Below are 24,051 nucleotides of genomic sequence, written 5' to 3'. Positions count from 1 at the left end.
CTCAGCCACTTATCTGTTGTTGGACACCTGAGTTGCTTCCAAGTTTTGGCTATTACAAATTGTGCTGCTATGAACATAGGTATGCACAAATCTTTTTGGATATTTTTGTTTGGTTCATACCTATTTCTGTTTTAAAGATTGATTTGTTAATGAGAAAGCGAGGAGGAGAGAAAGAGAGAGAGAAAGAAGGAATCAGAGCATCATTCTGGTACACACCGTGCTGGGAACTGAACTCAGGACCTAACTCTTTAGAGTCCAGCACCTCATCTACTGTGCCACCTCCTGGACTACTTCCCTTCATTAAAAAGATTATTTGTTTATTTATTTGTTTATTTATTGGATAGAGACAGCCAGCAATCGAGAGGGGAGGGGTGATAAAAAGAAAGAGGCAGAGAGACATCTGCAACACTGCTCCACCACTCGCAGAGCTTTTCCCCTGCAGATGGGGACTGGGGGCTTGAACTGGGGTCCTTGCTCATTATAACATGTGTGCTCAGCCAGGCGTGCCACCACTCAGCCCCCTTCCTTTCATATTTTAATTGAAATATTTGCATCTTTTTAAGTAAACATTTATTTATTAAATAGAGACAGAGAGAAATAAAGAGGGAAGGGGGAGACAGGAAGAGAGAGAGACACCCACAGCACTACTTCACCACTCAGGAAGTTTTACCCCTGTAGGTGGGGACCAGGGGCTTGAACCTAGGTCCTTGCGCTTTGTAACATGTGAATTCAACTAGGTGTGCCACGCCTGGCCCCTTATATCAACACTTCCTAGCCTGTGAGTTTCAGGTGTGCCTCAGCGTGTCTAAGCCACCTGTACCCACTGCTGCGGCTGCCTCTCCCTCGTCCCCCAGCCCCACCAGATGCCCTCCCCCAGCTCCCAGCAGTTTCTCGCTTGTCTGTCAGGCAGCTATCCTCACATCTTACAGCAGGGCAGACAGCACAGCATCAGATACTCCTCCCTGTCTCCTGCTTTCACGATGATGAGAACTGTGTTTTTCAAGCACAGCTACTGCAGCACAAGCCCAAAGCAGTATGTAGGTTCTGTTCTTTAACATTGTCTTGAAAGAAAAAAAAAGTCCAGAATCTGCTCTTGATCCACCCTGGCTCCATCTCTATTCATGGATGCCTTGCAAGAGTCTCAGGCTCTCAGCTCCTCTCTCCCAGTATTGTTTTTTGTTGAGAGGGTCTGTGGAAATCAGCAGCAAAGAGGCCTGTTTGCTTGGTTTAAACACACTGCAGCAAAATGACGGTAATTGTCCGCACAGGCCATCTGCTACCTGGCAGGTGTCCATGAGTCAGAGAGAGAAATGGAGGCTAAAGTAGCTCGTTACCACAGTGCCAGTGTCGCTCAGAGTTCTAGCTGGGTGTGTGTGTGGGGGGGGGGGGGGCTGCAGCTAGGGCTCCACAGAGGGTGTCAGCTCCCCAAAACAGACCCAGCGTGTGTACGAGAGAGATGAAGAACATTCTTGCCCGCTCTATGGGGTAAACAAAGGCAAATGAGGCATGTTTATGGCATATTCCTGTGTGCCAAGCACATGTGGGGAGGCCTCCACACAGCCCAGTCTGTGCACGCCGACTTTGTGTTCCTGCTCTGTGCTGCGCATGTGCAAGGAGCCTCCCTGGGTGGCCCACTCTGGTGCGCAGCATGCGAGCCTGTCTCTGCTCAGCTGTCAGCGGAGGGAAGGAGCCCTGTGTCCTCAGGTCACCTTCCCTGGCAGCCTCTGTGTCTGCCTTGGCTCCAGCATTAGGTTTGTGCTCTAGACAGGAGACTGATCCCTAATCACTCTGTCCTCCTTTCTCACATTTCTCCCTCTTAGTAACAGACTCTCCTGTGGAAAATCATGGCTAGCAGCAATAGTGAGAGGTCCTGACTGGGCCCTATTCCTCTGGCCTCAAAGATGTTGTCAGGGGCCAGGGAGATGGTACAGCACACAGGGAGGCTCCAGGTTCAACCCCTGGCACCAGGAGGCAGAGCTGAGTGGTGCCTTGGTTAGGAAACAAAGACACTGTGCCATGATACCAGCATGCTCTGGGGTCTCCTGGCAGGGTGAGCAGTGAGAAGACCCAGGGAGCAGGGCTGTCGCTCAGTGTGTGAGGCCCCAGGTTCAGTCCAGGGCACCACATCAGTAAACAGAAGACTCCTTAGCCTTCCTGTTAACTTACTCCCAGCTTCTTTAAGCCTCGGTTTCCTCAACTGTGAATGAATATGGAGATGGGAAAGAGGCACTTTTCCTGGGCTTGTGAAGCCTGTGAAGCTGTCCGCGTAGTTCTGAGTTCTTTCCTCAGAACATGATGCAGAGTTTTCTCAGCCTCTCTGTGTTTGCTGATGCGAACGTGAAGTGCCCTTCCTTCGGCACTGTTTCCAGCAGGATCGTAGCCCAGTGCAGAGAGCCTGAGCCAGGGTGTCTGCTGTGGTTAGTGACTGGGTGGGCACCCAGCTGCCGTGCAGTGTGTTCAGCCTGTGTCACGGGTCGTGTCACAAGGTCCACTGTCCCCATATCAGGAAACCCTGAAACCCCAGGTGCAACAGGCTCTAGACGCAGGTCATCTCCCTCAGAGTTTGGTTATAATAGTGATGGGGCAGAGTCTCAGCTAACACTGGACAAAATGAGCTGTCATACGTGGTGTCGCCTAAAATTGCTGTGTCCAAGCCCTTGCAGAGCAGCCCGTAGCTTCCCAGGCTGCCTGTCCCCCCCGCCTCCCCAGAGGCTCAGCAAGATCCCCTGTCCTTGCAGGACGCTGGTCCCACCCCACCTCTGGGTCCACCGGGCTAGATCCTCCACCCCACCGATTCCTGTGTGATTCTTCCTCTGTCATCTCAGGCTTCTAGCCACGGGTTGCCCAGCTCCTGCCATGCTGCTGAGTCCAGAGGGGTTGGCACTGTGTAAGGCGCGTGGCAGTCTGCACCAGGAAGGGGTCCACCTCTGTCTCTGAGCAGAGCCGCCTGTGCTCTTCAGACCATGTGTGCTGGTGCAGTGCAGAGCTCCGCGGCGTTCTTCATGTGCTGTCTGACTTGGGCTCTTACCTGTCCCAACACGATCTTCCCCATGCCAGGTGTCGTGCTGTACTGCACACGCTGCCTCTCTTTTCGTCCACAGTCCTTGCTCCTGTTGTCTGCGGCCTCTCGTGGACCTTGTCTTTTTATCCCCACGTTCCCCTTTCCTCTTCCCATTCAGGAGTCTTTCACTCAGATGGGGCTGACCTAGTAAGGTAGAACAGAATCCACCTTATCGTATGCATTGCCGACTCCTGCCTGACAACTTGAGACCTGGTGATTTGGAGACTAAGAATTGCCTTGCAGCCTCTGTGGCCAGGAGCCTAGGTCTGCCTAGTGGGGACTCCCACAGCCGGGGGCCAGGAATCTCAACAGGCCCAGCCACTCTCTCTGCTGCCCGCAGGCTTCCCCGAGGGTCATGGGCCGAAGACCCATGTTCAGCATCGGCTGCGGCCAGAGCTGCCTTGTCATGTGGCCTGTCCACAGGATGACTTAAGATGTCAGCAGAGCCAGCACGTGGGGAGAGAGTGTGGGCAAGGCAGAAGCCACAGCCGTTCCGACCTAGTCTCCAAAGTGGCAGCCCACCCACTGACTCGCAAGAAGCATTATTGTCCTTGGCCCAAGAGGTGGAGGCAGCGTAGGGTCACTGACGCCACCCCTGATATCTGCCTCTCACTTAGCCCTCTGGCTACAGTGCTTCACATCTCAGTGACTCAGTAGGCTTGGGATCCTGACACTGTTCGTGCCCCTGCCTCCTCCCCACTGCCTGTCCCAGGAGGGAGGCTCAGAGCCACCACCACCCCTAGCCCCGTCGCTACATACTGTATGCACAGTGGTGAGCAAGATCTTCTGGGAGGTGAGCCAGATGCCGTGCACAGCAGTCAGGGTTCCGTGGAGCACCTCAGGAAGGCCTGCTCAGAGCCTAGAGGAGGTGATGTGGGACAGATAATGTCACATGGGCTGGAAGAGCTGGCCAGACAGCATGGAGAGGACAGCAGGTAGGGGTCTGGAAGTAGGAGAAGGCACAGCCCCTCAGCCAGGAGAAAGGGCCGCACCTCCTTGTTTTGGCCTATCTAAGCCACCCTGACCTGGCCGTCGGCCATCCCTCACATGCCACTTTCATTCACCCTCGGCCCCTCTGCAGAACTCTCCCAGGACACCAGGGCTTTACCCACCTGCCAGGATACCAGCTGCTGCCTACTCTGCTGGAAGGAGAATTCACTTAGCCCCTGGCAGATGTGTCCTCGCGATATTTTGATCCAATATAGTCCCCACATACAGGCCTGGCGTTTCAACGAGTGGCCTCAGCCTTCCTCCACCTCCCGTGCTGAGCAGAAACTCCTGGAGCATGACTCTTGCCATCCTGAGAAGGCCTATGCTGGGCGGTGGCCCCTGGAAGGGCCTGATGGTCCTCAAGCTGAGGGTGGGCGGTAGGGTTCACTTCCTGATTCTCAAATTGTAGTTGTGCCTGGCCCCCCAGCCCCTGCCCTCCCTCTTGCCTCACCCCCCTCATTTCCTTATTAAAACATCTGCAAATGCTCAGATTCATGTACTTCAAAAGCAGCTTGATTGTCCACCTGGGGCCCTGCAGCTCTGCCATCAGCTGCCTGCCTGCCTGCCTGCCTGGCCGGGGGACAGCTCACCACACACCCTGGGGGTGGCAGGTACCTGTCACACAGCTCAGTGAGCCTGATTTTCACAGGCCACACATGAAGGCCCAGAACGTTTTCCAGAGGGTTGAACTCTCCCTCCAAGTGTCCACTGTGTCCATTCTGAGGCCAGCTCTTCAGAGCCTTTCTCCCTCCCTGGCATGGGGCAGGTGCCCAGTGCTAGGACAGTAGTAGAGGGTGGGCACAGCACCTCGCTGACCTGTGCCGACCTCTCGTTGGCTGGGAGCCGGCTGAGTCCCACAGGCAGTTCCCCCACTCCAGGGCTGACCATGTGGACTCTGAGCACTGCCTCACGAGCCTGTGTCCCTGCTCTGTGGCTGGAGACTGACTGAGGATCCTCACTCCCTTTACTCTGCTTGCCCCGGAGCTGTGCCGGAATCCACCGCTTCTCTGGCCGCTTGTCGAGCAGCCAATACTGGTTCCTAGGATTTCTGCCAGACCACCCCCACCGTCAGACCTCCCCAACTTCTCTGCAGATTTGTCACCTCTCCTGGGCCACCTCCACTGGCTCAGAGGAGAGCTGACCCTACCAGGCTGGCTGGTCCTGTTTTCCAAACTAGACTGACTTTCTGTGCTTTATAATCCATCTCCTCTCCCTTAAGTGCCGGCGGTGTTTGGGGGTGGTGGTGGTGGTGGTGGCGATAACTACAGAGTAGAAGATCCAGGGGATTTTCCCTTTAGTAAGCCGTAGTACAGTTCTTAATATGTGATGATGTTACTGGCCGAAGTGGGGTTCTTGGTGTTTCTAAACTAGCTGGAAAGGAAAGCTATGTAGCTGGAACAAGTAAACAATGTCTTGTGGAGATACAATTCACATACTGTTCAGTGAACCCTCTTCAAGTGTATGGTACAGTGGTTTCACATATGCCCACGGTGACCAACACGGCCACTTTCACAGCATTCAGTCACCTGCCAGAGGCACCCCATGTCCGTGGACCCTCACTCCTTTCTCTAGCCCCTGGGCCCCCGCCCCCAAGAACCACTCATCTGCTTCCCTCTTCCATGAACTTGCCTGTTCTGGACCTTTCACAAGAGAGGGGTCCAACAGCGTGCGGTCTTTGTAACTGGCTTTTTTCATCTGGCATATTTCAGGGTTCACTGGTGGTGGGGTAGCGCTTGTCAATCCATTCATTTTCAGTTGCCGCCTTATATTCCATTCTGGGACTACACCACACCCATCAGTTGACAGGCATTTGGCTGGTTTCTCTTTGGCTGTTAAGCATGTTGCTTTTACACATGTGTGCAGGTTTTTGTGCGGATGAATGGTATCATTTCTCCTGGGAGTCCATGTTGGAGTGGCATTCCAGGGTCGTGTGGGACAGTCTGAGCTTTTGAGGAGCTGCCAGACGCTGTTCTCAAGCAGCTCCACATTGTACAACCCCACCAGCAGCTTCTGAGGCTCCATCTCCATACTCTCTTTTTAAAGATGTATTTACTACATGAAAGAGCAGGAAGCAAGACCCCAGAGCACTTCTCTGAACATGGAAGTCCTGCACTCTACCCCCTGACCCACCCACCCCCGGCCATATTCATGTCAGAGCTTACTGCAGTGTCTATATACCTAACTGGCGGCCACCACTCTAGACCTAGTGGAGCAAGTGGGATCTCCTTCTGGTTTTGACATTTCTATAATGGATGATAATATTGAGCAGGAGCTTTCCGTGTGCTTATTGGGCATGTGTCAATCTTTTGGGGGAAGGTGTTGATTCAGATCCCTTTTATTTTTTGCTCCCTGCACTAGGAATGAGCCCAGGGCTTTATCATGCATGATGCTACCAGATAGCCTCCATGGCCAGGTCTTCTGGTCTTTATTTTTTGAGAAAGAAGGAGATAGAAAAGGGGCTGGGTGGTGGTGCACCAGGTTAAGTGCACATGTTACAGTGCTCAAGGACCCAAGTTAGAGCCCGTGTCCCCACCTTTAAGGGGAAAGCTTTGTGAGTAGTGAAGCGAGGCTGCAAGTGTCACTCTGTCTCTCTCCCTCCCTATCTCCCCCTTCTCTCTCAATTTCTTGCTATCTCTATCCAATAAATAAAGATAATAAAAATTTTTTTTAAATGTATTTTTAAAAATAGAAAGAGACGGCCCTGGTACACCCTTGTGGCTGGGCTCAAGGCCAGGGCCTCATGGCCTACAATACACGGGCTCCACTGCGTGAGCTATTTCCTGACCCCTTTGCCCTTTTTAAAATCAGATTCTATGTCCTGTGTGAGAGTCCCTTGTAAGATGGATGATTTGCAAACGTTTTCTTCCATTCTGTGAGTTGTCTTTCCATCTTCTTAAATGTATTCTTGGGAAAGATTTTTTAATTGTGATGAAGTCCAACTTACCTATTTTCTTTCATAGTTCTTTGTCTTCTCCTGGAAAAATAACCACCTAGTATGGGCTCAGAAATTTTCCTCCCATGTTTTCTTCTAAGAGTTTTATAGTTTCAGTGCTAACATTCAGTGTGATCTAGTTTTTTATATACAGTGAGAGGTAAGTTCATAATGATTTGTGTAGTGAGACACTCAGAAAAGGCGTGCTCAGTGGTAACTGCAGACTGCAGAGTGACATCCAGCATGATGCTGTTCGTGTGGTGTCTGACAGCACCTCCCGCTCGGCACTGCACGCACAATTGTGGGTAAAAGGCTCTGCACCACAGTCTGTGGTGACACTTGCCTCTGAAAAGACGGACAGGAGAGACTGGAGTAAACTGATGGTTTGTGGTCTGGGAGGTGACGCAGTGGATAAATCACTGGGCTCTCAAGCATGAGGTCCTGAGTTCAATCCCCGGCAGCACATGCACCAGAGTGAGGTCTGGTTATTTCTCTCTGACCTCCTATCTTTTTCATGAATAAATACATAAATTCTTTAAAACAAAGAGATAGAGGGAGTCGGGCAGTAGTGCAACGGGTTAAGCACACATGGCGCAAAGCACAAGGACTAGCATAAGGATCCCGGTTCGAGCCCCCGGCTCCCCACCTGCAGGGGAGTCGCTTCACAGGCAGTGATCACAGGCAGTGAAGCAGGTCTGCAGGTGTCTGTCTTTCTCTCCCCCTCTCTGTCTTCCCCTCCTCTTTCCATTTCTCTCCGTCCTATCCAATGACGACGACATCAATAAAAACGACAACAACAATAAAAAGGCCAACAAAAGGGAAAGTAAATAAATAAATATTTTTAAAAAACAGAGATAGAGAGAGCTGATAGTTTTACCTTAAGGAATTTAGGTGAAAACACATTTGAACAACACTAGTAGTTATCTATATGAGATTATTATTTCCTGGGTTATACTTGGAGCCTTCTGTACGTTTTAATTTCTAAATTAAAATATGTGTGGCGTTCAGAGAGCCATGGCATGCAAGTCATTTCTGTCTAGTCCAGCACCCGCACCAGGCTGGTCATTGAGGTGAGACTGCCCACACAGCCTGTTGGCGACAGATTCTGTTAGCATATGCACGGAAACCAAGTGTATGTCTGCCCCTGGCCTGAATCTCCAGGTGTTGACCAAGACTTCAGGCATTACCCCGTGGTGCTCAGCTCTCTCCGCTCACTACCAGAGCACTTAACAGGGTGTCTGTCTCCACTCTCCGTGTGTCCATTCTCCCCTTGTCCCAGGGGGTGTCCCGGGAAGACCTTCTGTGTATGAATTACAGAGTCACCTGCCAGACCACCTGCTCTGGGGCCACAGCCCACATCTGGGCTTTCTTTTTTTTTTTTTTAATTTATTTTATTTATTTATTTATTTATTCCCTTTTGTTGCCCTTGTTTTATTGTTGTAGTTATTATTGTTGTTGTAGTTGTTGGATAGGACAGAGAGAAATGGAGAGAGGAGGGGAAGACAGAGAGGAGGAGAGAAAGATAGACACCTGCAGACCTGCTTCACCGCCTGTGAAGGGACTCCCCTGCAGGTGGGGAGCCGGGGTTCGAACCGGGATCCTTATGCCGGTCCTTGTGCTTTGCGCCACCTGCGTTTAACCCGCTGCGCTACAGCCCGACTCCCCACATCTGGGCTTTCTGTGCGGCCCCCTGCAGCCCTGGTGTGCAACCCAGCACCTCCCACCCTCTTACCCACAGCTGTCTCTCTGGCTTGGTGCTTTCTGCAGCACACCAAAATACCTCTCCCCCACTGACAAGTCATGAGGAGCCCAGGAGATAGTGCACGTAAGCGTGTTTGCAAACAGGAGTGACAGGTTTGTGTGTTAGCCGCCAGCCGCATGGCCCCCAGCCTGCTTAGGCCCTGCTAGTCCAGCCTGAGAAAGGCCTGTGAACCCCCATTGCTCCTTACTGTGTGCCCCTCACCCCAACCCCCACCTGCCCATCCTCTCAACAGCCCTGTGGCAGCCTGCTGCTTCCTTTCAGACCGTGCAGTGTGCTGCCCCTGGAACTTTCTCCCCAAGAAAACATGTCCTCTCTCTCTGATTCTCCCAGGCACAGGCTTCGGGGTCACCCCGCACGTCGCCCACCCACGGCAGTGGCCGCCCGATGCCCATGCCCGTGCGCTCCACCTCAGCCGGCTCCACCCCTACCCACTGCCCGCAGGAGCTCCTGGGCGGAGTGGGGGGAGACATGCAGGAGGCCTTCGCCCAAGGTGAGTCCCAGGAGCAGAATGGGAGGGCGGTGAGTGGGCTGGAAACGCGGAGAACTTCCTACTGAGGTTTTGCCAGAGTCTTCATGCGCTAGCTGAGCTCTGGAAGGCCGGCCCGATGTGCACACCTGGTGTAAGTCACATGCCGGCCCCTTTCATCCCTGGCCAGCCTCTGCAGGGGTCTTAGGCTTTCGGTGTGTGCCGGCAGGCCTCCCAGCTTCTGCTCTTTCTTTCCGGCCGTGGGACACGCCTGTGCCTCATCCTTTGGACTCTGCCTCCTCCAGAGCACTGGATGGAGTCATTCCCAGAGCCCTGCGCCTGGCCGGGGAAGGTCTCTGTGGCAAGCTGAAAGGGGAGGAGTGGTGCGCGCTCGAAATAGACTTGCCGAAGGTCCCTTCAGCCCGAGGCTGCCACAGCTGTCGGGGGAGCTCGGGGACAGCAGTGCCCTGGAGTTGGGGATGGATGAGTGAGGCAGGTCGCGGTGGGACTGAGACAAGGGGCATGAAGGCGGCAAGGCTGCAGAGAGGAGCCCAGTCAGGCGAGCAGCCCCTGGGGGCAGCGCTTTTCTGGAACCCGAGTCTGAATGGTGGCTGAGCGGCACAGGCTCGGCAGGTCCAGCTCTTCTGGGAGGGGTGGGGAGTGGAGACGAGGACTGGGGCCTCCTGCTCCTGTGCCTCTGGCAGGCAAGAGCTTCAGAAGGGGGCTGACTCCCCAGGTGTGCCTCGGACCCGTCAGACAGACCCGTCTGTCCTCTTCTCCCCAAGCCCACCCACCTGCCATCGTCACCTCTGACTCTCCTCAGGTGCCAGGAGAAACCTCCACAGTGACCTGCTGGTGGCTGCTGACTCCATCACCAACACCATGTCCTCCCTGGTGAAGGAGCTGTACTCAGGTGACGCCAGAGCCCCCCCCATCGCCTCACCTCACCCGCAGCTTAGCCTCTTGCCTTCCAGGAACACGGCGGACGCCCTCGCCCAGCCTCAGTCCCATGCTTGACCACACAGACATAAGTCCATGTGCAGATCCTCTCAGGAGCACAGCCGTGGAGCAGACACCGAGGAGATTCAGACCCCAGTGCCCTCGGACACTTGTGTGGCCTCACACTTGCGTTCTGTCCACAGCTGCTCTTCCGCTAGGCCTCACTGAACTCACTTGTGCTCTCACACATGTTCTCTCCCTCTTTTCTCTCTCTCTCTCCCTCTCTCTCTCTCTCTCTCTTTCTAGCTTTCCTGAATGACTGGAACTGAATGAGCCACAAAGCTTCTGGACCTGCTCCCAGCTGCCTTTCTCCTCTCTCCTGTTTGACTTGGTTTTGAAATCCCCTTCCCCCCTCCTGCCCACAGCTAGGTTCTGATTTCACCTGGAGTTGTGACCTGAGCCCGTTGCTTCCTTCACTCCATGCGTTTGGCCTTATCTATGACTTCTTTCTCTGCCACTTTGCTATTTGGGGGATTTTCCTCACTTTCTCCCCCTTACATAAAACCTGGAAATGAGTGAAAAAAGGGCCACTCACATAGCATTATGTCTTCGGGAACTCCCACGGTTCCATCTGCTTTGTAGCTGCCAGATACTCACCAGTTTGTCCACAGTGGTAAGACCCCCATGTTAGTGTGGAATGAACGGCCCCTCCATTCCCAAGTGTCCCTGGCCACCTGGACAGGTGCACCTCACTTGTTTCCTCTCACCTAACACTGCTTTCACATGCCTGGGAATATAGCTTAGCAGCAGTAGGTGAGCACACAGGCACTTCCTCTGGACGACAACACACACACACACACACACACACACACATTTCAAACACATACCTTGGTGCCACCAGTCCCTGCAAGCCTTGGGCATTTCTCCAGATGTAGTCAGAGTAGGCACACACCTGCACTGCACTGCACTGCACTGCACTGCTGTCATGGGGCCAGGCTAGTGTCCTCTCTCAGGTCTGCCTGTCTTCGAGCAGGTGTGCAGCCTGGTGGTTTTCCAGTGAGGTTGCTGTGGGATGGCAGGTCTCCCACCCAGGAGCACCTCAGTGGCCTGTCCCCACTCTGATCCTATTTCTCAGTCCCTGTCAGAAGCACTACCCACTCCACACAAACAGAAGAGGGGACTAGGGTGCTTAGAAAGTCCCTTCCTGGTTATAGCTCTCCACAGAAGCCAGAAATCCCACTTTTAGAGGGAATTTCTGAGGGAGTTCCAGGCCTTACAAGTGAACTACCTTTATGCCTCATGACTGCCTGTCAGGGTTTATGCAAAATGACTGACTCAGGAGCTCACCATACCAGGACCACGTGGTTGGACAGCACTAAACACAAGCACATAGGGACTGACTTATTCACAGAAATGAAACCTGTCTGGGGATCCTGGACTTGTGGCGGGAAAGGATGATGCCTCAGAGGCCTTGTCCAGCCTTGTGACTTTAGAAATGGCATGAACGTGTGTCAGAATAGCCATGTGCCTGGAACTGTACCACTTAAAGGGGCTCAGTGGGCCCCTGAACTTAGGTCTTAAGAACAGTAAGCTGAACTAGGGACATGGCTCAGCTTTAGAGCACAGGGCTTGCATGCCTGAGACCTCAGAGGTTCTGGGTTCAGTGCCAGAGTTGAGCAGTGTTCTGGCCTCTCTCACCCTACCCCCATAAAAATGAATCCATCTTGGGAGCCGTGTGGTAGCACAGTGGGTTAAGCACACGTGGCACAAAGCACAAGGGCCAGTGTAAAGATCCCAGTTTAAGCCCCCGGCACCCCACCTGCAGGGGGTTCCCTTCACTGGTGGTGAAGCAGGTCTGCAGGTGTCTATCTTTCTCTTCCCTCTCTGTCTTCCCCTCCTCTCTTCATTTCTCTCTGTCCTATCCAACAACAACGACAGCAATAACAATAATAACTACAACAACGATGATAACAAGGGCAACAAAAGGGAAAAAAATTTTAAAAAATTAAAAAAAATAAATCCACCTTAGAGAGCACTAAACCTCTGCTCTTTTTAAATATTTATTTTATTTATTTATTCCTTTTTGTTGCCCTTGTTGTTTTATTGTTGTAGTTATTATTGTTGTTGTCGTTGTTGGATAGGACAGAGAGAAATGGAGAGAGGAGGGGAAGACAGAGAGGAGGAGAGAAAGACAGACACCTGCAGACCTGCTTCACTGCCTGTGAAGCGACTCCCCTGCAGGTGGGGAGCGGGGGCTCGAACCGGGATCCTTATGCCGGTCCTTGTGCTTTGCGCCACCTGTGCTTAACCTGCTGCGCTACAGCCCGACTCCCTAAGCCTCTGCTCTAACCATTCACTGCCACAGCCCCACACAGGCCCGGATATGAAATCCACACTCCACAGCCCTCAGGGAAGCTCTCAGGCTCTCTCCTCCTGCTGTTCCTCATAGGACAGGTTTTCATTGTCCCTCCACCTCCACCCCACCGGCCTGTCCACAGCACAATGCTTCCTGTCTCAAAGCCCCACTTCTCAATGTTTGCAGGGCTGTGCACTCTTCCCTCTCTCCTGAGGAGCACAGGGGTCTGGGGGCGGGGGACGGTGCTGGGGACATTAACTTCCCTCGCTGCCTAGTCTTGCTCAGCGTGTTGTCAGCTAAAACCTCTGAAGCATGTGTACGTGTGCATGCGCACGTGCATGCTCGTGTCAGTCTGGGCACTCTCCACTCTGCACCTCTGTGGCTGCTTTCTTGAACCTAATCACCCGCTGTTGGATGTGTCCCTGTCAGTTGTTGTCACCACAAGGAAAACAGCCACATAGAAGGGGCAGAAACCAGGGACAGAGCCAGCAGCAGGGTTGGTGACATCAGATAGCTCTGCTTCTGGGGGCTTTGAGTTAGCAGGCGACTCCTTTGTTTGTTGCTGCTTGTTTCCTTGCTTCTGTTCTTGTTTATTTAAGTGAAAGGAGAAAGAGAGAGAACTAGAGCATTACTCCAACACATGCAATGCCAGGCACTGAACTCAGGACCAAGGCTTTATCCACTGCACCACCTTCTAGGCTCTCTGTTACGCAGTGCTGGGGTGTGGATCACATGAGGTATAGCCTGGGGGACTTTAAGCACCTTTGGAAGCCTGCAGCCAAGAGTGTTGAGCTAGAGTCCTATCCCAGCCTCCTTCACCCTCCCTTCACCCTCTTCCAGGGCTTGTGCTGTGCGGAAGGGTCACTGGCCTCCCTGGACTTGTTTTCACAGGAAGGTGCAGAGGAAGAGGAAGGCACGGTGCAGAATGGGAAGGACAGAGGGAAAGACTGCTTGGCAGGACCCCTGGTTTGAATGAGAGCCAGAGCTCTGTCACCTCCCCGCTCCATGAAGTCCCTTTCCCCTTTGTTTCTGCTTTCCTTCCTACTGACACCTTGCCCCCAAAGCTTCTGTACCCCCACAGTTCCTTCTTCTTACCTTTCCCAGCCTCCCTCCAGAGGTGGGTGTCTAGCGTTCAGTCATCAGAAGCTTCCTGGTTCTGAGATGGATGGTTGGAGCACAGAAAGTAGGTGCCAGTTAAACAAAGAATGTGATCCTTTGCCTCCAGGAATTTAAAATACAGGGAATCAGGGGCCTGGCAGTGGCACGCCTGACTGAGCACGTTAAAATACAGGGAAGAAAGACTAAAAAGTGCAGTATAAACAGGAGCTAAAATAGGAGGGATAGCTAACCACCAAACTCTACATACTTAAAAACATAGGAAGGGCTTCTGCAAAGAAAGAATGTTGTGGACAGGATAGTCCAGTGACATCATGGAAGAACTAAACGTAATAAAAGTATCAACAACAAACAAGAATGCCCTCCAGTTTTATTGTATCTAAATCCTACTTGACTTCCATAGGCATGACCATGGAGTAGCAGCTACCTTACATTGCTTCCCTGATCAACTAGTTAAAGCAACAAAAAGTCACTTGAAAACTCACCAAATTACAACTGGAACTTCCAAAGACACTCACTTAGCCACAGGTGGGTGCAGGCATGCATGGTCAATGGATAGAAAAAAGGGGTGAGGGAGACAGTCTCAGAACTTAAGCCATTCTTAATGGCATCTTGATAGCTGCACAGCAGAGCACATTGGTGGTGGCAGGAAGGCAGGCAATTTCTGGGTGCTTAACCTGGGAACTCAGAGCATCAGGATATTGAACTGCCTACAAGGACTATCAGTGTTTAAGCAAAAACCTGGTCAAGAACTAAAGCTTTGGGGAGTTGCGCAGTAGCACAAGGACCGGTGTAAGGATCCTGGTTCGAGCCTTCGGCTCCCCACCTGCAGGGAAGTCGCTTCACAGGCGGTGAAGCAGGTCTGCAGTGTCTTTCTCTCCCCCTCTCTGTCTTTACCTCTCTCTCCATTTCTCTCTATCCTATCCAACAATGACAACAACGAAGATAACTACAACAGTAAAACAACAAGGGCAACAAAAGGGAATAAATAAATAAATATTTTTTTAAAAGAAAGAAAGAAAGCATTGTCGTCTGTTCAGGCCCCAGCAGACAACTAGGATAAAAGCCCATGTGTTTGTTTGGTTTTTTTTTTTAAGCTTTTATTCATTTATTAATGAGAAAGATAGGAGGAGAGAGAAAGAACCAGACATCTCTCTGGCACATGTGCTGCCAGGGATTGAACTCAGGACCTCATGCTAAAGAGTCCAAAGCTTTTATCACTGTGCCACCTCCCGAACCACATCCCATGTGTTCTTTGCACAATGAGGAAGAAGCAAATCTCCCATGCTGTTATTTCCCAGAGGCTGGAAACATGACAGCAAGACCCTATTGTCGTATGCTTTACATTGGCTTGTTCTAGCCCTCCCCCTCCAAGAGAATTGGATGAGTCCTGTTAATTTCGCGGGCCTGCTTGGCCCCGCCCCAAGGGACCCTGGGAGAGGGTTCCGGAGTCCGAGAGTTCCTGAGTTCCCGAGTGACAGAGTTCCTGAGTTCCGGAGTTCGAGAGTGCGAGAGTGCGAGAGTTTCTGAGTTCGAGAGTAAGGGAGAGGTGAGGGGGCTTTTTATTGGGCGACAACCAGGGGTGACGTGTAGGGCCAGGATTGGTTGAAAGGGGGCACTCTAGGATTTAGCGAGGCATAGGAAAACCTGGGGGCGGAGCCAGGATTGGTTGAAAGGGGGCACTCTAGGATTTAGCGGGGCATAGAAAAACCTGGGGGCGGAGACTGCATCAGAATAAGTCCTCAGCAACACCCTATATTGACATCACAGGCACTAGACTGACCCCTCCCACTACCCCAACATGACATATAAATAGGGAAACTAAGTACTGTCGCCATAGTGCCTCCTGCCAGCTCAACAACAGAAACCATGCTAAATGCACAAGCTTAGAAGTACCAAAAAAACAGCCATGTTAGAACCTACATAAGGCAATCAGATGTGCAAAAACCTGGAAGAAAATGTCAGAATTTAGAAAAGTCATTATGAAGTCAGTTCAAGAATGTAAGCTTAACATGCACAAACATATCAGAGAATTGAGAACATTTCACCAAAGAGTTACAAAACACAAAGGAAAAAATCCAAATACAATTTGATGTAAAACTGAACAAAAATAAAATAAGAAGGAATAACTCCAAGCAGAGCTGCAGGATGTAAAGGACACTTTGAGTGGTCCCGGAGGTGGAACAGTGGATAAAGCACTGGACTTTCAAGCATGAGGTCCTGAGTTCAGTTCCTGGCAGCACATGTACCAGAGTGACATCTGGCTCTTTCTCTCTTTCCTCCTATCTTTCTCATAAATAAATAAATAAAATCTTTTTTTTTTAAGGACACTTTGAATGCAGTTCAGGCTCAGGTATAATGCCTACAAAGCAGACTAAATCAGGTTGAGGAGAGGATGTCAGAGCTAGAAGATGCAGTCACCACACTATGAATTTAAAGCTGCTGAAGAGGAAAGGTATAGAGAAATGAAGCATTACTTTATGAAATAGCAGACTCCATCAGAAGGATGAATGTGAGAGTTATTGGGATTCCCCAAGGAAAAAGAGAGGAGCAAAAGACATATTCAAAGAAATAGCAGAAAAATTTCCGCATCCAGGCAGTGTTCAAAACATAGTATCCAGAAAGCTAAATAAGCACTCACATTCCTGAATCCAAAATTACACACATCAAAACAGTTAATAGAAAAACTATCCAAAAACAAGGACAAAGAAAAAATATTGCAGGCTACTAGGGAAATCAAGAAACTGACATATAGAGGTACAACCATCAGGCTTTCTTCATATTTCTCATCACAGACCCTAGATACAAGAAGAGAGTGGAATGCCTTATTCAAAATATTGAAAAATAGGTAGTCGGGCGGTAGCGCAGCAGGTTTAGTGCAAGTGGCACCAAGCGCAAGGACTGGTGAAAGGATCCCAGTTCGAGCCCCCTGTTCCTCACCTGCAAAGGAGTCGCTTCACAGGCAGTGAAGCAGGTCTGCAGGTGTCTATCTTTCTTTCCCCCCTCTGTCTTCCCCTCCTCTCTCCATTTCTCTCTGTCCTATCCAACAATGGTGACAACAATAAAACAACAAGGGCAGGGAGTCGGGCTGTAGCACAGCGGGTTAAGCGCAGGTGGCACAAAGCACAAGGACCGGCTTAAGGATCCTGGTTCGAACCCCGGCTCCCCACCTGCAGGGGAGTCGCTTCACAGGCGGTGAAGCAAGTCTGCAGGTGTCTGTCTTTCTCTCCTCCTCTCTTTCTTCCCCTCCCTCTCTCCATTTCTCTCTGTCCTATCCAACAATGACAACAACAATAATAACTACAACAATAAAGCAACAAGGGCAACAAAAAGGGAATAAATAAATAAAATAAATATTTTTTTAAAAACTTAAAACAAACAACAAGGGCAACAAAAAGGAATAAATAAATATAATAAAAAATATATTGAAAACTAATAATTGCCAGCCATGAATACTATATCCTGCTAAATTATCCTTCAAGTATGAGAGAGAAGGAAAGATCTTTTCAAACATACAGAGCTGAAGAAATTTGCCACTAGCAATTCTGCCTTGCCTGAATTACTAAAAGGAGTCCCAGAGAAAAGAAGGAAAGGAATTCTGACTCTTACTGAGTTCATGAGTGGTATAATAGAACCAGGGACACCAACAAGAGTGGCAGGGAAAAAACATGGACACAGGAAAGGGAGAGTAAAGTGGACCAGCAGCTTAAAAAGTTGACCAAGGCCAACTTAAAAAAGACTTCTGTAGATATTTTAGGCACAATACTCAAGATAACCACAAACCAAAATATAGCATAGAGATAAATATAGTAGGCAAGACCATCAGAGAATACCATCCACTCAAAGTAACAAGCTGAAGCAAACAGGAGAAGAATCAACAAGAACATAAAACAACCTCAAAGCAGAAACCAGAATGTCTCTAAGTAAGCTACACGTAATCACTCTAAATGTGAATGGCTTAAATTCACCAACCAGAAGATGCGGAATGACTGAATGAATTAAAAAACAAGATCCACACCACAGAAAAGATCCAAAAGGCCGAAAAACACATGAAAAAAATGTTCCAAGTCTTTGATTATCAGAGAAATGCAAATAAAGACAACAGTGAGATATCACTTCACTCCTGTGAGAATGTCATACATCAGAAAAGGTAACAGCAGCAAATGCTGGAGAGGGTGTGGGGTCAAAGGAACCCTCCTGCACTGCTGGTGGGAATGTCAATTGGTCCAACCTCTGTGGAGAACAGTCTGGAAACTCTCAGAAGGCTAGAAATGGACCTACCCTATGATCCTGCAGTTCCTCTCCTGGGGATAGATCCTAAGGAACCCAACACACCCATCCAAAAAAATCTGTGTACACATATGATTTGTAATAGCCAAAACCTGGAATCAACCCAGGTGTCCAACAACAGATGAGTGGCTGAGCAAGTTGTGGTCTATATACACAATGAAATACCACTCAGCTATAAAAAATGGTGACTTCACCGTTTTCAGCCGATCTTGGATGGAGCTTGAAAAATTCGTGTTAAGTGAAATAAATCGGAAACAGAAGGATGAATATGGGACGATCTCACTCTCAGGCAGAAGCTGAAAAACAAGATCAGAAGCGAAAACACAAGTAGAACCTGAACTGGAATTGGTGTATTACACCAAAGTAAAAGACTCTAGTGTGTGTGGGGGGGAGAATACAGGTCCAAATAGGATGACAGAGGACCTAGTGGGGTTGTATTGTTATATGGAAAATTGGGAAATGTTACGCATATACAAACTTATTATATTTACTGTCAAATGTAAAATGTTAATTCCCCAATAAAGAAAAAAAAAAAACAAGATCCAGGGAGTTGGGCAGTAGTGCAACGGGTTAAGTACAGGTGGCACAGAGCACAAGGACCAGCGTGTGTAAGGATCCTGGTTCAAGCCCCTGGCTCCCCACCTTCGGAGTCGCTTCACAGGTAGTGAAGCAGGTCTGCAGGTGTCTATCTTTCTCTCCCCCTCTGCCTTCCCCTCCTCTCCATTTCTCTCTGTCCTATCTAACAATGACGACATGAATAACAACAATAATAATTACAACTACAATTTAAAAAAAACATGGGAAACAAAAGGGAAAGTAAATAAATAAAAATAAAAACAAGATCCAGGGGGCTGGGTGGTAGCACAGCAGGTTAAATGCACATGGCGTGAAGCGTAAAGACCAGCATAAGGATCCCAGTTCGAGCCCCCCGGCTCCTCACCTGCAGGAGGGTCACTTCACAAGCAGTGAAGGAGGTCTGCCAATGACTATTTTTCTCTCCCCCCTCTCTGTCTTCCCCATCCCTCTCGATTTACTCTCTGTCCTGCCCAACAACAACAATAGCAACAACAAGGACAACAAAATAGGAAAAATGGCCTCTAGAAGCAGTGCCCCAGCAATAATCCTGGAGGGGAAAAAAAAAGAAAGAAAGAAAGATCCATCTATTCTATGTCTCCAGAAAACACAAACACACACACCAAAAAAAGAAAGAAAGAAAGAAAAGAAAAGAAAAGAAAAAGACAGAAGCTCTGGGTGACAGGCTGGAATAAGGTGACGCAGACTAGGAGCAGGAACAGCTATTCTGCTGTCAGGCAAAATAGACTTCAAGGCAGAGACAGTGATAAGAGACAGATAGACACTGCCTATTGGTCAGAGGAGCAGTCCAACAAGAAGACATAATCATCAATTTATATGATCCCAATATGAGAGGCACCCAAATAGAAAACCTGTTTAATACTTGTAGGCAAAGAGCAGTGCTCAGTGATTTCCTTGAGTGCCCTGTGAGATCTCTAATAATGTCCTGTTTCATTGAGAGGGAGCTAGGCTTAGAGAAATGTACACTGTAGCTACAGAGTGGCGGGGATTGGATTTGAACTGGGTCTTTCTACCTCTAAACCTCCTGCTCTTAACTCGGTGTTTCCTGTTACCCTCCACTGGTGACAGTTGTCTTGTCTGGGTGTGAGCATGCCCACTGGTTGCTGGCACCTAACGCACGTTCCATGTTGGATTTCACAGCCCCAGGATGGAGGGATTCGAGAAGAAGCTTCTAACAGTTACATGATGCACATGGGCAGAAACCACAGGGCCTGGGTTCAGCCAGCTGTCTCTAACCCTGGCACTTCTGCTTTAGGCTGAGCAGAGTCAGTGAAGTGAAATGAATCTTCAGGAAGGGTAGGAATAAAACAACAAAGGAGTGGGAGGTCGGTGGAGCAAGGAGGGTGAGAGATAAAGCAAGGAAGCCATGTTGGGAAGGGAGGTCTGAGCAGTGACAGCCCGCAAGGAATGACAGGCATTTGGAGTCCCTCAGCGAGGACGCTGCAATGGTGAGGGACAGGCTGGGACGGGCAGGAAAACAGACTGCAGGTGCCTGAGTGGCAGGGAGCCAGAGTGGGACTGGGAGGCTGTGGGCAATGGCTGTGGTGCAGCGAGGACAAGGACATATTTGGAAAGGACGCAGGGAGTCAGGCACAGAAGGCAGCAAGGTTTGAAAGATTTGGAAATACTGTGGAGAAACATGGAGAGGACTGGGTCCCCCACACCAGCAGGGGGCTGGGACGAAGGTAGAGGGTCACAGAGCAGGAGGTGATGGAGGAGGAGGTGACTGAGATAAACACATGCTGCAGACACCCCAGAGCAGGAAGTGATGGAGGAGGAGGTGACTGAGATAAACACATGCTGCAGACACCCCAGAGCAGGAGGTGATGGAGGAGGAGGTGACTGAGATAAACACATGCTGCAGACCCCACAGAGCAGGAGGTGATGGAGGAGGAGGTGACTGAGATAAACACATGCTGCAGACACCCCAGAGCAGGAAGTGATGGAGGAGGAGGTGACTGAGATAAACACATGCTGCAGACACCCCAGAGCAGGAGGTGATGGAGGAGGAGGTGACTGAGATAAACACATGCTGCAGACCCCACAGAGCAGGAGGTGATGGAGGAGGAGGTGACTGAGATAAACACATACTGCAGACACCCCCCCCACACACACACACACACACACACACACACGCCCACCAGATACCGGCATTGCTGTGGAATGTTCTTGGCTGGAGACGTAACAGCTGCTGCCTGGGCCTCTCCCCCAGCCTTTCCCATGGCCTCTCCTCAGCCTCCCTCCACTCCCCGGAAGCAGACAGTGACCTGACCATGACTGCGGCCCAGGCCCAGGCCCAGAGTGTCAGAGTGGGTAGCTGTGAGCTGACGCCCAGCCTCAGGCACTGTCAGAGCCCGTGTCACCCTGCCAGCTTCTCTCTGCCCCTCTCACTCTCGATGCTCCTGTCCATTTATTTCTGCCACCTGACCTCCCTGAGTGCTGAGTCGGGCTGAGAAACGGATAGGTTTTAGAAACTGCTGGCCTGACTCTGGCTGTGTCACTGCAGCCACCTTGGAGCCAGCTCTGGTGGGTGTTTACGATGTCCCTCTGATCCTGCCGGGGTCTGGGCGTGAAATGGTGCTGTTCCCAGTCGTGAGAGAGAAGTGACTTCCAGCCAGAGAGAAGGAAACCATGGCAGTCCCAGTGAGCACAGCCAGGCCATCAGCTCTGCTCACAGCCCCGAGCCCCGTGCCCCGGTCCTGGCTGCAGTTTGGTGGGGTTGGGTAGTGAGTGCTGTAACCAAGGCTGCACAGACTACTGTGACCCGCATCCATGTTGTCACAGCCTCACCAGTGCTCCGTGTCCTGAATCTCCCCCCAGACTGCCCTCTCCTCTGCACTGAAGAGCCCGGAGGTGGGCTTTGGGGGTACAGGCAGTGTGGAAAAAACTCCAGGGTGAGCAGGAGTGGGGTTACCACCCCTCAGCAGAGAGGTGACAAGCCTGACCCCTACTGAACCCCAAGAGTGTGGGGGTTCAGTAGGGGTCCCCTTCTCCTGGGCAGGGGGATGTTGGGGGAGGGTGGGTCATCAAGCTGTGGGTGAAGGGGGAGAAGTCTGGGAGAGAGGGGGGAGAGGACCCTGGTGTGACCTGGACTGTTGTGTCTGCTCACAGGTTAGCAGAGGAACTGGACCAAACGCCCCCTGGGTGAGTATGCTGTGCCCCCCACAACCCTTCCCCACCAGACCTCAGGCCCGCTGCCTCCCTTCTCCAGTCACTCCCCTCGAGCCAGTGTGGTCCTGGTGTGCTGGGCTGGGCAGGACTGGGCTTTAAAGTCCCAGTCGCAGGTGAGGGAGGGGTTCAGCAGGCGGTGTACATGTACAAGGGCCCAGAAGCCCAGGGTTCAGTTCCAGCTGCCACCAGCTGCCAGGGCTGAGGGGTGCTCTTGTCTGTCTCTGTCTGTCTCTCATATGAAAATAGGTCTTTTTAAAAAATGAATCAGGAAAAAAACTACTCCCAATTATACCATCTCCCTCAAGGCATACCTGCCGGCCCCACCTACCTTGTACCCCATTCTGGGGACTTTGCCTCTGTGAGGGTGTGCGTGGCAGGAGTTTCCCAGCTGCCCACCCACAGCCAGCGCTAGTAACCCACCCCATCCCACCCACCAGGCAGGGTCACGCTGGACACACACACACGTACGCCCTATACCTGGCCCAGCTGCATCTAATTTCCTGAACCAGTTAGTAAATATACAAACACCACCACCTCCGGTGACCTATATAGACTGAGGTCTTTTCACTTTCCTCCTTGACCTCCGACCTGGTCCCAGCTCTAGCCCCAGGATCTTGCGGGTTCTGGAAAGCTCATTAAAAGGAAGGGACCCTTTAGGAGAGTTGTTTTTCCCCAGGATGGCCTCCGGTGTAGCCATCAGAGTTCTCTTTGATTTCCCGCTATCCCTTCACCCCATGTTTTGCTGTTAAAGCCAAACTGTCTTCCTCGGCTGCAGATTTTCAGGGCAGAGAAGCCAGGGCTGGGCCCTGGGAGCCAGAAAGTAGCTTCCCAGGCCCCTGTGTTACACTGTGCTACCTCCCTTCCCCCTCGCACCTTCAGGCAGCCTGGACAGAGCCAGGGACCCAGGAGACTTCTGCAAAGCTCAGGGCATATGCAAGCAAGGAGTTGATGCCCTTGAGTGGCTGGTTACCAGTCACTCTCCCTGGCGACGTACAGAAGATGGGGACAGACAAAGGGACGTGTGTCAGGCCAGCTGTGTACACACAAATACACAAGCTGAGGCCCACTACCCAGGAGCCAGGCGCCCAGCCTAAAATGGGAGCGGGTGGGGGTCGGGCGGTGGCGCAGCGGGTTAAGCGCATGTGGCGCAAAGCGCAGGGACCGGCGTAAGGATCCCGGTTGGAGCCCCCGGCTCCCCACCTGCAGGGGAGTCGCTTCACAGGCGGTGAAGCAGGTCTGCAGGTGGCTGTCTTTCTCTCCCGGTCTCTGTCTTCCCCTCCTCTCTCCATTTCTCTCTGTCCTATCCAACAACGAACAGCATCAACAATGGCAATAATAATGACCACAACGAGGCTACAACAACAAGGGCAACAAAAAGGGGGGAAAATGGCCTCCAGGAGCGGTGGATTCATGGTGCAGGCACCGAACCCAGCAATAACTCTGGAGGGGAAAAAAAAATGGGAGCGGGCTCAGCCCCTAAACTGCCCTCTGCCCAGACCAGAAGTGAGACATGAGGCAGGTGATAAGTGACCCTCTCCTGGTATCCTCTGACCCCATTTCCCTGAGGCTAAAGCCCCCGAAAAGAGTGCTCCTGTCCTCTTTGCGAGGGGGATGAGCGGGCCAGCAGGTCAGCTCACTTGGATAGTGCGCCTGCTGTCATGGGCAGGCGTCTCCACCACACGGGAGAAGTTTCAGTGCTATGGTCTCCCTCTCCGTCTCCCTCTCCTTCTCCTAGAGCCTTGAAATCCAGTAGACAAGGGTGGGGGCCGGGCACTGTTTACTTTGACTCCCCAAGTTTATAAGGTCCCCACCCCACCCGCACCAGCAGAAGCCAGGCTGGGAGCGAATAAGCTCTCTCCCCGCACAGGCCTCCGAGCGAGCTGGCGCGGACCCAGGACCGCGGCCTCCCGGAGCTGCATCCCCTCCAGGCCGCCCCCGACAGGACCCCGGAGCCGCCGGACGTCGCCGCCAGGAGCGGAGCCGGGGCGCAGCTGGGGCCTCTGGGCCGGCCCTGCATGAACTCGCATCTACACTCCCCGGGGCCTGTGTCGCCCCGCAGGGGCAGTCACCGGGAGGTGGCAAAGAGAAAAGAGCGGCACCGTCTGTGTGTGTTGCTGTGTGGGCGTGCGGCCGCAGGTTCGCGCCGGGCCCCTTGACCTTTAAGAGCCGCAGGTTTGCTCCCCTGCGCGCTGCCGAGGCAGCTCCAGCCGGTGCTCAGCACTGCAGCTTCGCAGCCAGGCCGGCCGCAGAGCTAAAAATAGGCGCCTCCCGGCAGCCCTCACTGCCGGGCTTCCGCTGGCTCCACCGCCAAGAGGGAGGCGGGGCAGGGAGCACGGCCCTGCAGCGGGGAGGAGGGCGGGGCAGGGAGCACGGC

General features: G+C 51.7%; 1 protein-coding gene across 8 annotated transcripts in view; it reads left to right on the top strand.

The window, feature by feature from the left end:
• DTNB (dystrobrevin beta) overlaps positions 1–23,780 on the top strand; it is a 281,464-nt gene extending 257,684 nt beyond the window's left edge. For 7 of the 8 annotated variants that reach the window (XM_060186697.1, XM_060186693.1, XM_060186698.1 and 4 more), the window contains 4 exons: positions 9,076–9,235; positions 10,035–10,124; positions 21,618–21,650; positions 23,545–23,780. In XM_060186697.1, the coding sequence (XP_060042680.1) occupies positions 9,076–9,235; positions 10,035–10,124; positions 21,618–21,622 (255 nt within the window). In that variant the 3' untranslated portion in view covers positions 21,623–21,650; positions 23,545–23,780. The remainder of the gene's footprint in view (positions 1–9,075; positions 9,236–10,034; positions 10,125–21,617; positions 21,651–23,544) is intronic. The other variant, XM_016185410.2, reaches the window with a different exon arrangement.
• The last annotated feature ends 271 nt before the right edge of the window (positions 23,781–24,051 follow it).

This window comes from Erinaceus europaeus, chromosome 3 (genome assembly GCF_950295315.1).
Source record: "Erinaceus europaeus chromosome 3, mEriEur2.1, whole genome shotgun sequence".
In the NCBI taxonomy this organism is placed as follows: domain Eukaryota; kingdom Metazoa; phylum Chordata; class Mammalia; order Eulipotyphla; family Erinaceidae; genus Erinaceus; species Erinaceus europaeus.
Note: the sequence above shows the minus strand (reverse complement) of the source record. Positions and strands in the feature narration are given on the sequence as shown.